Source organism: Vanacampus margaritifer, chromosome 9 (genome assembly GCF_051991255.1).
Source record: "Vanacampus margaritifer isolate UIUO_Vmar chromosome 9, RoL_Vmar_1.0, whole genome shotgun sequence".
NCBI lineage: Eukaryota > Metazoa > Chordata > Actinopteri > Syngnathiformes > Syngnathidae > Vanacampus > Vanacampus margaritifer.
This window is the reverse complement of record NC_135440.1, coordinates 22,123,346-22,137,770: the sequence shown is the minus strand read 5'-3', so window position 1 is coordinate 22,137,770 and position 14,425 is coordinate 22,123,346. Positions and strand designations below refer to the sequence as shown.

General features: G+C 36.2%; 1 protein-coding gene and 1 long non-coding RNA gene across 3 annotated transcripts; one reads left to right on the top strand and one right to left on the bottom strand.

The window, feature by feature from the left end:
• Nucleotides 1-182: 182 nt before the first annotated feature.
• Nucleotides 183-14,358, top strand: LOC144057624 (myelin-associated glycoprotein-like). 2 transcript variants are annotated; one of them, XM_077575424.1, is made up of 11 exons: nucleotides 183-543; nucleotides 1,293-1,537; nucleotides 4,147-4,276; nucleotides 4,817-5,119; nucleotides 6,028-6,288; nucleotides 7,949-8,209; nucleotides 9,421-9,687; nucleotides 11,046-11,348; nucleotides 11,432-11,513; nucleotides 12,407-12,479; nucleotides 12,792-14,358. In XM_077575424.1, exons 1-11 carry the CDS (start codon nucleotides 495-497, stop codon nucleotides 13,098-13,100), a joined length of 2,283 nt encoding a protein of 760 aa, XP_077431550.1. In that variant the 5' UTR covers nucleotides 183-494; the 3' UTR covers nucleotides 13,101-14,358. The 2 variants fall into 2 exon arrangements, with proteins under 2 accessions (XP_077431550.1, XP_077431551.1); XM_077575425.1 differs by having other exon boundaries at nucleotides 515-543; nucleotides 1,297-1,537.
• Nucleotides 4,073-14,027, bottom strand: LOC144057639 (uncharacterized). The gene is made up of 5 exons (XR_013295302.1): nucleotides 13,711-14,027; nucleotides 5,778-5,843; nucleotides 5,043-5,084; nucleotides 4,772-4,926; nucleotides 4,073-4,215 (listed from the first exon to the last, which is right to left on the bottom strand). It is a non-coding gene; the product is annotated as an uncharacterized LOC144057639 (long non-coding RNA).
• Nucleotides 14,359-14,425: the final 67 nt, after the last annotated feature.

Sequence of the window (14,425 nt, the reverse complement as noted above, 5' to 3'; positions counted from 1 at the left end):
CCCATTAAAATTTCTGTCATTGCAACATTACTTTCAGTTAATTTCAGAACGTCGCTTTCCAAATCGTGGTCAAAACGTTTTTGACCACAAAGCAATTTCCTGTATTTGTCACACAGAAATTAAAAAGACAAAAAGTCCCTTTTAGTACTTTCGAAATAAATAAAGGAAATTGTTCATGTGGACACAATCTGAATGGAACAAGATCCTGGTAATATTTGAAGGTACATTTCCTTCCTTTTAAAAAGTTATTTTTTAAGCAAATAAGCACACTTTCAGCTTCCTCATTGCAGTTAGTGTAAAGTCACACACACGCGCACACACACGCACGCACGCACACACTCAATGACAGTGTTGATGGATTGTAGCAGTTGAATTAAGACGTCCTCAGCTCAAGCATCGCCCTCCGCTCAAAGGTTGTTTTTATTCCTAAAATCTGTTTTCAAGAGAATCGCTGCAAATTTTTTGTTGTTGTCAACAAGGAGAGAAAAAACAAAATGTCCCACGTCCCTGTGAAAGTTTTTCTACTCTGCTGTCTGCTTGAAGGTGAGTCATTTGTTATTAAAATGTTGTTGTTTTTTTAAACATGCAATGAGAATACAATGAATAAATAATTAATTTTCATTGTGTTTTTAGTTTAATTTGTGCATTTCGCAAAATTCCAAAAAGTGCATTAGAGATTACAATTCAACTTATTTTCTTGGATAATTTTAATGAAAAGAGCATTAAAAATTTCATTTATATTTATCTATTTGTTCTCTGTACTACTTGTACAATTTCTAATGAAAAGTACATTACAGATAGTTATAGGGTGTTTACTACTTAGAAATTAAAAAAAAAATTGAATGAAAAGTGCATCATTGTTTAATTAAAATTATGTAGAATGAATAATGTGGTGTGTGTGTTTTTTTTTTTTAATAAAAGACATTTTCACATCTGAAAAAAAAGTTGTTGACAATTGAAAAGTACAATTTTGATTAGAGGCATTTATCGAGAATATTTTAATATAACATGATGTAATACTTGTCTTTTGTTTTGGGACATTTTTAAATGAACAGTGTATCATTAAATAAATAAAACAAAGATGTCATTTTTGTGGCAGTTTGGCATTTTTAAATTAAGTTATTCAAACAAAATGTATACATTTTTTTCTTAATTATTATTATTATTTATTTATTTATTTATGTTTTACAAATGTATTATTGAATGATTAATATTATCATTATTTTAATGTTATTCATGATTTTTATGACTAAGAGCAGTTTTTTTCTTTCTTTCTTGTATTTTGTTTTCAGGTAGCCTGTGTCAGGAGTGGGCAACAATGTTTCCACTGTCGATCGTGCAGGGTGTCAGTGGTTCGTGTGTTCGTATTCCCTGCAGTTTCAATATAGGTCGGGGTTTTGATAGGTACTTGGACCGCACCTGCGCCGCCATTTGGAGGCAAGGCTATTCCAGGACGCATGTGTTCGACTCCAAACGCACAAGGGAGGAGAGTACCTCACTGGGCCTCCTGCAGGGAAGTCTCACTGGGAACTTACTGGTAAGAAGTGAGAGGGGGGGGGAAAAAAACTCCTCCACTGCGGGGCCAATGCTGAGTACAGTTTTTATTACTGTGACAACCAGGGCTACTAGCCCTACTACTACTAGTATAGTCTAGCTTAGAGAATGAAGAAAAATAAACAATGTAATAAAAGCAAATTTTCACTAGTGGAGGCAGCACTTCATCACTAAGCTGCCTAATTACACCTGTTACATTATAGTGTAGCAATGTTTTTAAAAAAACATCTAAAAAAAATTAATTATAATTTTAAAATGTTTGATTTTCTTTGATATGTATAGCATCCGATGTCGCCTCTTATCTTAGCTTTCAATTATGCCTTTTAGGTTCCCTAACTTTACTTCTTTTTTTTTCTTCTTTTTATCTTCTATGGAGAGCTCAGTATTGTTCATTCGATTTGACATGTCATCATTGCTTTCCTCTTTTATTTTTTATTAAAAATATATTTTATATATATATATATATATTTTTATTTTTTTTTTTGTATGTGGGTGAGTATGTGTATGTGCGTGCGAGCGTGTGTGTATTCATCAGTTCACCTAAAACCTATTAAAAAAAATCCCATACTAATAATATAATATAATAATAAATTGCCAAATGCAGAAACATCAATGTAAGTTATCACGATGTGGTGGCTCTCGCTAACAGGCAGAATTAAGTAACCAGAATTAGGTTAAAAAATTCTATATACGTAGACCATGTTTCTATAAATTTTGATATTTGGTTTTTATTTGAGGCAGATATTTTTTCCATTAAAATGTGATTTATGAGGAGGTTAGACCATTGGTCGATATTCAGAGTTTGTTTATTTTTCCAGTTAACAAGAATTGTTTTTTTTGCGATAGTAAGGGCTACAAGTGTAGATTGAAATTGTTTATGTGGTAAGTCAGTTGTTGTTAGGTCACCTAGCAAACACAAGTTTGGAGATAAAGGTATCCTACAGTCCAAAATAGCGGAAAGTTTTTCTAAGACTTTAGTCCAGAAATACATAACCGGAGTACATAACCATAAAGCATGAACATAAGTGTTTGTAGTGTTTTGTAAACATTGGAGACAAATGTCGGAGTCTGAGAGTCCCATTTTCTTCATCATATAATGAGTAATGTATGTTCTGTGAATAATTTTATATTGGATAAGTTGTAAATTTGTGTGTTTTGTCATTTTAAATGCGTTTTCACAAACTTGAATCCAAAAGTCCGATTCCGGTGCTATAGACAAGTCTGTCTCCCATTTCGAGATGGGTAAAGACATTCTATCAGTATATGAAAGTAACTTATATATTTTTGAAAGTTTTTTTGTTGTTGTCGGAGAAAGCTAAGCTATATCTTTAGCTAAAACAGGCGGTTGGAGCATACCCCTAAGTGTTGGAATTTTTTTCTTTATCATATTTTTAACTTGTAGATAATATAAAAAATTTCCGTTTTTTATTTTGTATTTTTGGAGCAAGGATGTATATGATATAAACATATTATCTGAGAAGAGATGGTGGAGATGTGTAATTCCTTTCTGCTCCCACACACCTAAATAAAACGGTTGGTTGTTAAGTTGAAAGTCGGGGTTATGCCATAGGGGAGAAACTTCACTCCCTAACTTCACTTCTAATGTTAGCTTCTAGTGTTAGCTTTGGAAATTAGCTTTCAACGTTATCTTCCAAGTTAGCACTAAAGGAAGAGCAATGTTTGCCTCTGATGTTAGCGCCAATGTTCAATTCAACCAATAGATTCTGAAGTTAACTTCCAATGTTAGCTTTCAACGTTACGGTGTTGCCTTTAACATTAGCTTACATTTTTAGCATTCAATATTAGCTTCCAAAGTAACTCTAACGTTAGCCCTAAGGACGACCTAAGTGAATTTATGACATTACCTCTTTTGTGAAAATGTTGTATAAATAAAGATGACATTAGCTTAGCTTTTAATGTTAGCTCTTCTTCCAACACTACTTTAAACCTTAGCCTCCAAATGTTCACTTTCAGTGTTAAGTTTCCAGCGTTACACTAAGAAGTTAGTTTCCAATGTTACCTTAATCCTGCATTTTCAGTGATACCATTCTCATGTTAGAGATAAGGAAGACCAATGTTAACTTAACTGACATTACTTCAATGTTATCTTCTACATTAGCTTCCAATGTAAGTTTTCCGAAATGAGATTTTTCTGAAGTTAGTTTCCAATGTTACTTTAGTTTAGTTTCACCTTGGCAACAAATGTTAGATTTGTTAGCTTTCAAGATTAGACTTTGCAGTTAGTTAATCACCGTACCGGACATTAAAGTTTGTTAGAAAAGTTAGCAAGGGTTTGGTCATGTGACGTACGCAATGCTAACCAGAGAGCACAATGACATCACTTAAATACAAAACAAAATGGCTGCGCCCTGTCGTTGATGAAAACGAGTGGATTAATCTGATGAATTATTATTCCATGAACGTACTATTAATTAGAGTACCTGTAATTATGGTTATGTTATACGGAATAATTCACAAGTAGGTCACTTTTTACTGTATTTATTTAGATATTTATTTTCACATTTATAGCTTACAATTGAAGTCTCTATAGACGTCTTTCTGTGATTTTTGTCCCCTGCCGTCTTGTGTCAGGAAAAGGACTGCAGCACCATCCTTGAAGACGTGACCACCACAGACCACCGAGATTATTATTACTTCCGGCTGGAATGTGACAATAGGCTCAAGTTCAACTTTGGCGACAGTGTTTTTTTGGATATTCAAGGTCAGTGTTTGGGTTTCAAGCCTTGGCTAGACTTTAAAGTGTTTGTGTTTGGTGTTCCAAGTTAGGGTTTTAATACTGCAAGTTAGTGTTTTGTAGGGTTTGAACCTAATGTTAGAGTTTTAAATTATAGTTTTGAGTCTGGGTTAGGGTTTCATTTTCCGGGTGAGATTTTGATGTATGGTTTCAAGTTAGGGACGGGGTTTCCCATTCGGGTTTCAAGATAAAAGTTTGAGCTTCAAATTAAGTTATAATTTTATATCAGGGTTTTAAGCTTGGGTTAGGATTTCATTTACATTAGGGTTTCAAGTGAGGGTTTTAAGTCAAGGTTTGCGTTTTGAAGCCTGAAATATGGATACACGTCTCCGCCTACGTCAGGATTTTGAGCTTGGGTTACAGTTTCAAGTCAGGTTTAGGATTTCACATTAGGGTTTCAAATTTGGGATGGGGTTTCAAGTTAGATGAGATCCTGCACACAGCTGTTCTGCACATACTTACCGGCGAGATGACGAGAGTCCACATTCTCTTCTTCTGATGTTGCAGACTCGGCACCCAGACCCACTATCACCCCCCGCAGTGTTGTGGTTGAGGAGGGTACTGCGCTGGCACTGGAGTGCTGGGCACCAGCTACTTGCCCAATGCTGCCGCCACTCCTGACGTGGACGCCGCAGTTGGGCGACGTCAAAGAGGCAGCAGCAGAGGAGGCAGAAAGGGTCACCACAGTCATGAATTTCAGCGCTACTTACCAACACAACAGACTGAAGATTACCTGCGGCGCCATCTACAGGAGGCAAGCGGGACGCACTGAGCTCTACACAGAAGACACGTTGAGACTTCAAGTTTTGCGTGAGTTGTTTTTAATACCAATGACACAAACACCATTTGATAATATTAAAATCCTAATTGCAAGATTCTTTTTTTGAATGTCATAATACTACCAAAATAATTAAATACAATTTAAAAACCAAACGCTCCTTGTTTTGGGATGAGTGGAATTTATTGGGGTAATAAATATATCTAAGATTAAATTATATTTGTAAAAATAAAAAATGGAATTAGAAACTACAAAAAAAACTTTTTTTTTTTTTTTTAGTTCATATTATTTTTTTTTCTCCCAATCATTTTATTTAAAAATAGCTTTTTGCAAATACATTAAATTAAAAAGGAATAATTGGACGCATTTTCAAAATTCAAGAAAATGTCTAAAAAAATTAATTTATAAATATAATTAGATAAAAACATTCTAAACTATTTTAAAAACAATATACATTCATTGTATCTTATTTTAATTGTTTAATTTAATAATTTTGAATATCAGTATATCTTGAAGAACACTCCCTGGTTTCCTGTCTGAATCCTTATAGTTGAGGATCTTTTTTTTCCCTGTGCAAACTTTACAAAATGTTTCTGTCACATTGTACTTGAGTACATATGTGCGCGTGTGTTCGTGCGTATGTGGTGAATGTAGAAATGGAACAGGGGGAAGTTGCATACTGTGTATTACCTCATTGAAAAGTCTCCATCTGCTCTGAGGGGAATCATTTTATTTACTCAGTCTTGCATGAAGTACCTGAAAGCAAAGCATAAATGTCAATTTATGTATTAAATTTCCCCAAATTTAAAAAAACTGAGTAAAGTAGTCATGTGTGAAAACTCTAAGTACACTAATGAAGCACTTGTACTCCGTTATATTATGAGAGTGGTTAAAAGTAATGTATTGGAGTAAAAGTATTCCAGTATTCTGTTGTCTTCAGATGGTCCTAAGAACACGACGGTGAGCTACCCCGGCCCTGTGAGAGAAGGCACGTGGGTCACGCTGGTCTGCAACACCACTGCCAACCCTTCAGTGAGCGCGTACGCGTGGTATCAAGTGGACGGCGGTCAGGTGACACCATTGGGAATAACTAGGAAGCGATACACCATCGGTGTCACCGAAGACGCGCCCAGCTTTTACTGCAGGGTGGGCAACGCATACGGAGAACAAAATTCATCCGTCACCACCATTGACGTTCAATGTGAGTCCACAAAGTGTGATTGCACAGACATGGAAGACCAAAGCTGTGTTAAGGTTTTACATGTGTGTAACATTGGTGAAGATGATGCTAATTCCAGAAGCACTATCACTCGCCAACAAGATTGTTTTTCAACCCTAACCCTCGTAAACAATTTGAATCAAATTTGTTCATTACGTAAAACATTTTATTAAAGACAACGTGTCAAATGGAAAGCGCTTTGGGCAACATATGGTGTCGTTAAAGCGCTATGTGAAAAGCAGTTCATTAACCAATTACCAAATCATGCTAACAGTTGGTACGCTAACACAAGATGGCTACCTGAGTAAAGAAAGAGTAAAGGCAGACTGAGCCCTGTGGTCAGATACCCTATTAAAGGAGATTAGCACAAACAATAACATGCTAACAGTTGCTATGCTAACTACAGTTGGTGTTAGTGGTGTCACAATTAGTGCATTCATTTTTTTGTTAATTTAAAGTTCCTCTACAACGCCTAGGCGGTATTGTGACCCGTTTTGGGTTTTTCGATGGTTCTGACCAAGCCATTTCATAATAAAATACTGCCCACGGGTTGGACGTCACAATTATTTATTTTTTTTACGCCCAATTAATGACTTGGAAAACCTGTACTGGGGGAATTCCAGTCACAACGCAGCAGACGCGTCCTCGTCGAAATTTAGCAGTAATAAACGTAATAATAATGCATATATTTGTGGAGACTGGGGTCAAGTTGTATCTTACAATTTGAAAAATGTGCAGAATTTCACAAGTTACTTCATGTTAAAGGTTAAATAGCGCTTAATATGAAAAGAAAATGCACCGTCTTACAATTTCAATTACGCCATCTAGTGGCAGAAAAATGACCAACACAAATCAATATCACACTCATTTTTACACTACAGTACTTCTTAATTTTAACTCAATTTTATTATTTAATATGAAATTTTTGTATCAATGACTAAATGATGAAGCCATATTTCTATTAGTTTAACATTTCCCCCCACTTTTATGTTAAAGCTACTGAACGTAGAATATTCCATTTTGAATCACTACTGCCACCTGCTGACGAAAAATTACAAATTAAGTCACATCCGCAGACACGGTGCAGGAAATTCGAACCCGAATCCAGTCTGAAAACTATTGGCCAGAGGCTTGAAGGAGTACCCATTGTGAGCAGCTAAGGTGTTAATCTACCAATTAGAATTTCAGTCATAAATGGTCAAATAAAAAGGCTACTGTTAAGATATTTATGGGGGGAAAAGTTCCATATTGCAGCTTTAACGAGAGTATGAAACTTGGAAAAAATATATTTTATTGTACATTTAGAACAGATAAAATTTGCGATTAATCGTGAGTTAACTAATGAAGTTGTGCAATTAATTACGATTAAAAACGTATCCCTTCTAAATATACACCAGCGTGTTGTAGCAGCCCAAGCTAATCGTCGCCATGTTGGGAGGAACAACATCCCCATCAAAGGCTCTCATTGACGTTGAAATTCAATCAGTCATAACACGCACATTTTAAAGGAGATTAGCTCGAATGTTTACATGCTAACTTTCATTATGCTGTCATACAGCATTATCGTAATTGTAATTTTTTTTGTTGAAAACTCCCTGGTGGCGATAATAGTCATCAGACGTGTTTTTTGCTGTATAAACAGTCCCTCCCAAGGAGACCTTGGTGGTGGTGGAGCCGTCTGACACCGTCCTGGAGGGCACCCCTTTAGTCCTGCGGTGCCACAGCCGAGCCAAACCGCCCGTGTACAACTACAGCTGGTCCATAAACGGCGGCAGTGACCTAGAGGTCGGCGACCTCCTGACCCTGGACGCCGCCCGGCCCGGACACAGCGGCGAGTACCGCTGCAAGGCCAAGAACGTGCTGGGAGAGGAAACGTCTGCCGCCGTTCAGCTGGACGTTCAATGTAAGTCTGTTGGCGTCACAAATGAGCGGCCACTGTGGATCCATTCAGTCGCTGAATGGAGCACGACAAGCGTGTCTGTAGCGGGCACACTGGCCTACTGTCCACATGCGTGACAAGATGCACTCAGCCCTTTGTCTGCTAAGTCTTTGTTTTGTTTATGCGAGTGTGTCTTTGCAAAGATGTCATTTCCAGCTGAAGGAAGAAAAAAAAAAGTTACCTCAGTTTGCTACAGACCAATGCTGAAAATCTATTTCAGCACCAAATCTTAATTTAATGAAACTGTACTACTACTTATTTCTTATTTCATTTTAAAAGTTAAATATAAAAGAAATTAAAACATAATTTTTTTACATTTTAAAAGGCATGCACCAACTATAATTATTACATTTGAAGTACCTGGTAACTTAAAATTAATAAATTAAATGTATTTTAATTTAAAACAAAGAATCTTCAGTAAAATATCAGTATCTGAGTCAAGAATATCTCTCTTTTTTTTGTTGCAAACACAAGAATTATACTGCTCAATTATTTGGGCCACTGCATAATTTTATTCAAAATTGTAAGAAAAAAATGGAAAAAAGGTATATTTAAAAAGATTTAGAATATCTTTAGGATATATAATATTTATTATTATTATTATTACTAGTGTTTTTTTTTTAAGTTTATTTCTATTTCAAAATTGTAAGAATTTTTGGAAAAAAAAACTTATTTTAAAACATTTAGAATATCTATCGGCTATATTATTATTATTATTACTAGTGTTAAATTTTTTAGAAGTTAAAAAAATCGTTTTAAACCATTTAAAATATGGAACTAAAACATAAATTACATTGAAAAAAAATTAATGAATTACTCAATTTCTAAATTATGAGCAAGGAAATAAACACAACAAAATGTACTTGCAAGCATAATTAAATGAGTCGAACGAAATTCGATGTCATGTATTCAAAAATACACAAAAATATGTTGCTACAGTGTTACCTTGACTTACAAGTGCCCCAACTTACAAGTATTTCAAATTCATTTGGTCAGCTTTTATTGTTAATTTTTTTGCTTTGCGTTGTGAGCCATAATTTGGTTTACAAATATCACAAACGCTGCCGTTCGATTTCAGTCATACATAATTGTGCAATTAAGGTACTGCAATGCCCTTGTATGTGGGCAAGGAGAGCTGCACTCGCAGTGCAAAAAGGCCCTCTGTTGCGTTTCAGATCCTCCTAAGAACACGACGGTGTCCATGTCGCCGCCTGGCTCTTTACTCGACGGCAGCGCCGTGACTTTAAGATGCGCCAGCGAGGCTAACCCGCCTGCCGCTAACATCACCTGGTACCGAGTGAACGCCAGGGAGAGGACGCTGATTGGCACAGGACAGGAAATCACCTTCAACGTCACCAAGCTGTCACAGGACACGTTTTATTGTGAAAATGTCAACGTCCACGGGGCCCAGGCGGCACAGCCCATCGCCATCAATGTCACATGTGAGTAACAAGTTCCACTAGCAACGTGAAATTTTGTAGGCATGTCTATCATGACCAGATCCCCCCCCCCAAAAAAAAGTCTCAAGAAGCCTTGCCTGAAAAAACACAGTAATTCTTCCATTTTGGTTTGAAGACGACATTTTGGCTCGATCTCGATTGTTTTTCAGCCCCCAACGCCAGTTTCAGTTAGCAACATGAAATTTGGTAGGCAGGTCTATCATGCGTAGACAGACCCACAATAAAGTCTGAAAATACATAGTTTGGAAGAAGAAATTTGGGCTCGGCAGCACCCTCTAAATTATTTAAATTCAGCCCCAAAAAAAATTGGTGTGCACGTTTATCATGTGTAGATCCACAAAAAATTGTCTGAAAACACCCCAGAAGTTTTCCATTTTGTTATGAATAAGACTTTTCATCTCAGTAGCACCCTCATTTTTTTCATCCCCAAAGCCAGTTTCTTTTAGCAATATGAAAATTTGGTAGGCATGTATATCATGAGTAGACCCACCAAAAAGTCTAAAGGCGATGTGCCTGAAAAGACACAGGAAGTCTTCCATTTTGGTGGCTCGGTAGCACCGTAGTACCCTCTAAATTGTTTAAATTCAGCCCCCAAAGCCAGTTTCACTTAAGCCACAAAAAATGTGGTGTTCACATTTATAGATCCACAAAAAAATATATCAAGAAGCCATGCCTGAAAACACACAGTAAGTTTTAATTTTGGTTTGAATAAGACTTTCCTTTTCAGCAGCACCCTCTATATTATTTAAATTCAGCCCCCAAAGCTAGTTTCACTTAGCCACAAAAAAAAAATTGGTGTGCACATTTATCATGTGTAGATCCACAAAAGATTCTCAAGAAGCCACATGTGAAAACACCCCGGACGTTTTTCATTTTGATATGAAGCCAGTTTGACTTAGCATGAAATTTGGTAGGTGTGTCTATCATAAGTGGACCCACAAAAAAATTCAAGAAGCTATGCCTGAAAAAAGAAAGGAAGTCTTCCATTTTGGTTTGAATCAGACTTCTTGTCTCAGTAGGACCCTCTAATTTTTTTTCTTCAGACCTGAAAGCCAGTTTCACTAAGCAACATGAAATTTAGTAGACGTCTATCATGAGTAGACCCACAAAAAAAATCTCAAGGAGCCAAGCCTAAAAAAATGCAGTCTTCCATTTTGGTTTTAAGATTTCGGCATAGTAGCACCCTTGGCAATTTTAGTTTGAAAATTAATCCACTGAATCCAGTTTCATGCAGGAAAATTACATTTGGTAGTCGTGTCTATCATAAGTAGACCCACAAAAAAAACCTTAAGAAGTTATTCTAGAAAAAACACAGCAAGTCTTCCATTTTCTGTCTTCAGTCGTCCCAGAGATCCTGACATCTTCCCACTGCCGGGACGAGTCAACCCAAACACGATGTTCCTGCGACAGCCAGGCCAATCCGCCGCCCTCCCTGTACTGGGAATTGTCCGGGGTGCTCGTCAATCATTCGGACCAGCGACCCATCAGAGAAGAGGCCCTCGACCACACCACCCGGAGGAGCGTCATCATCCTGAAGCGCCTGGACAGTGAAGATTTAGTGTCTTCGCTGGTTTGCTTCAGCCTCAATCCCTTTGGATTTGACAGTATGGCCTTCAATATGTCCTCACTTGCTCCCCAGACAGGTCTCTTTTATTCAGATTGATTATGATTATGCTATATTATGATGCTATGATCTGCAGGCATCACTCATGTTTGGACTTTTTAGATGTGACCGTTCTGGTGGGTTCTGCTGTGGGAGTGATAGTCATGCTGATCTTGAGTCTCCTGCTGCTCTTGTACATTTGCAGGTGAGCACATAGGTCACTCAATAAGGTCATCTATATTTTTCAAGCAAATATTTTAACACATGTATAAAAAACATATTAAAACAACATTAAAATATATACCAAGAAGGTAATTTAGTTTATTTTTAAAACAATAACATTTAAAATATACATTTTAAATTTCAAAACATGCTTCAATTTAATACATGAATTCATACAATATTTTAAAAATCAATTAAATTTAATACAAAAATAACATTTCTGTAACATTTAATTAGCAAATTAATTTATATTTAAATTTAATCAGTGGTTTAAATTTAGTTAATGTTTTATATATTTTAAAACTAAAATAAAATGTATTGTGTAACTTAGTTGAATTAAAAAAATTTAATTTGAAATATATTTTAATGTAAAAACACATTTAAGTCTACTTAATTTATAAAAGTATACATTTTTTTTAATTAATTCAATCAAAGAAACATTTTAAACAATTCTTTGAACCATTTAATGAAATTTGAGTTTGAATTAAAAAATACACTTAATTTTCAAATAAATAAATAATTTTCATTTAAACACATTAATTAAATTAAAATTTATATATTACATAATAAAATATATATTTTTTTAAACAGCTAAAAGTAATTTTAAAAAATACATTTGAAATTTTTCATTTTTTTTTCCCCGAGTGTCTTTTTAGGCACTTCTGTATTCAAATTTGAAATACAGCCTTAGTCGTCATCATGTGACTCCTTGGGTCACATTGACTTTGTTGAGCTGAACATTAAAAAGGGACAAAAACAGGCTTACCAAACGGTGTGTAAGAGTTATTGGCAATAAGCCTCTGTTACCACAGAGTTATCAAATGGCCACATTCCCTAAATGAGGGTTTCGATGTTTTTGTTGCGTTTGTCCTGCAGGAAAACCAAAGTCAACTTCCCACCCAGCGATAGACAAGCAGACAACGGCAGAGATTTTTTGGTCACCAATGAGGTCAGTCCACGGTCGGATTTAAAAATGTCAACGTGAATGAGCGTCTGCCAACTAAATGCATTCAAGTTTAATCCATAGAAAGGTTTCACACAAAAAAAACATGCTACAGTATAAATTCACCAAGACTTGGGACAAACTAGTCAATAGGAAAATACTGTTAATGAAAACAAAGCAAAACAAGTTTTAAAATTACTGACGTCGGGTGAAAACTTCAATGTCAATTCAATACTATTGATCAGTCCCCATGTGCCTCGTTAGTTTTACAAATTATTGACCAATCAAAGTGTAAAAAAAAAAGTCTGTGTTCTTTAGATCAACACTTCGCACGTCACCGCCATTTACGCAAACAGTGACGACTTGGCCAAGGAGGCGGCGCCTGATGACGAGCTGCACTACGCCCATGTCAACATGGCCAAATTACGGGCCCGCGACCCCGTCGAGATACGAGGACTCTCTTCCGTCACGGGTGAGTATGCGGAGATACGACTGCATGACGTTGAAAGCGACAAAGGCGAGGAGCCGCAACCGGACCCGGAACTGGAACCAGAGGAGAAAACGGTGGCGGATGCTCCTTCTGGACAGGAAGTGGCGAGCGAAGCGGTTGTGGCGAAAGCAGAGTAAAAGCCATCACTGAAATATTGAAGTGGTTGTGTTCAAGGTCATCGCAATATCAAAAATTCCCTATTTATTTATTCCTTTACTCTGTAAGCATGCTTTTTTTTTTTTATAGCAAAATAAATGACCTACAGCTGTCTCCTCCTTCAGGCTTAAAATCAAGACTACATCAGGCGACTACTTAATACTTAAGTTTTCAACAAATTGCCTAGCCCGTGCTTGTTAAGTTTCTGCTTACCATTAGTCAAAATTGTCTAAAAAAAATTGTGTAAAGGCTTTTAGTGGTCAATAGTGGAATTACACCTCAACTAAGACAAGTTAGAGTACAGTACACCAAAATAGTTAAGAATCACCTTAATAGCGGGTCCGCAAACCCTGAACCCAAAATACCAAGTAGGGTAATTTATTGTTCTCTTAAATATTCTTCTGTTGTTTTTTTAGATCTTATTTACGGCACTTATTTTTCCAAAGACATATTTAGAGCAAAATAAACGGTAACAGAAAAATAGTGATTGATTCAAAAGAATAGTCGGAGAAGTAGGCTACTTCACAATACAAAATTGTTACATATAAATACTCTTGAAACTGTAAAGTTTTCAGGTTTATCCAAACTTACCTTGTTGGTGCTTAGTGGAGGATAATGGCGACTATCTGGTCGTGTTCCTGAGCCACAGCAAGTATGCTTCCTTTTTGCACCTGCGTTTTGATTATGCCATAACGATTTTTTTTTTTTTTTTTTTTGCCTAACCAAAACAAAAACGGTTTACTTTTCAGAAATAGTCCTGTCGAGAAACGTGTGCACGACTCGCTCCAGTAAAAGACAACAACTATAAATAAGATCAGAACAATACGACTGTTTCTTAACTTTCTCGGCGCCGCCCGCATGGCCGCCATGTCAGGCGTTCAAACATTTTCTCGTCTGTTGGTGCCACAGCGCCGTTTACTGGCCATGTGGAGAATTGCAATGAAGGGACGTTTTGAGTAGATTCTTCCACTCAATGTATTTAAATGTGTTGTTGTTTTACTCTAGAAGTGTTATTTAAATATTTAAAAGTGCGTAAACATTTTTGTTTTTGTTTTATTTGTGCGCTTGACAATTATTGGTTCTGAACTACTGAATTTATGTCCATAGCACTCATATCTATGGGCCACTAAACAATTAAAAGCTCGGACATGTTTTGTGTCTTATCATCACATGACAAGATATTATTACAGCAATAAAGACTCACTTTTTCTGTTTATACAAATAAAATGTTTAATATCACCCCCCATCAAGCTAGCATTTTCTATTGTTTTTCATTTTTGAAATATTGTGTGATGATTTTGGCGTT

What these genes read in the sequence shown, in the direction of transcription:
- LOC144057624 (XM_077575424.1), top strand. Translation starts at nt 495, where the DNA reads ATGTCCCACGTCCCTGTGAAAGTTTTTCTACTCTGCTGTCTGCTTGAA. An exon ending in CACCACCATTGACGTTCAAT is followed by an intron (nt 6,289 to 7,948) that starts GTGAGTCCACAA and finishes CTGTATAAACAG; the next exon opens with TCCCTCCCAAGGAGACCTTG. An exon ending in CATCGCCATCAATGTCACAT is followed by an intron (nt 9,688 to 11,045) that starts GTGAGTAACAAG and finishes TTCTGTCTTCAG; the next exon opens with TCGTCCCAGAGATCCTGACA.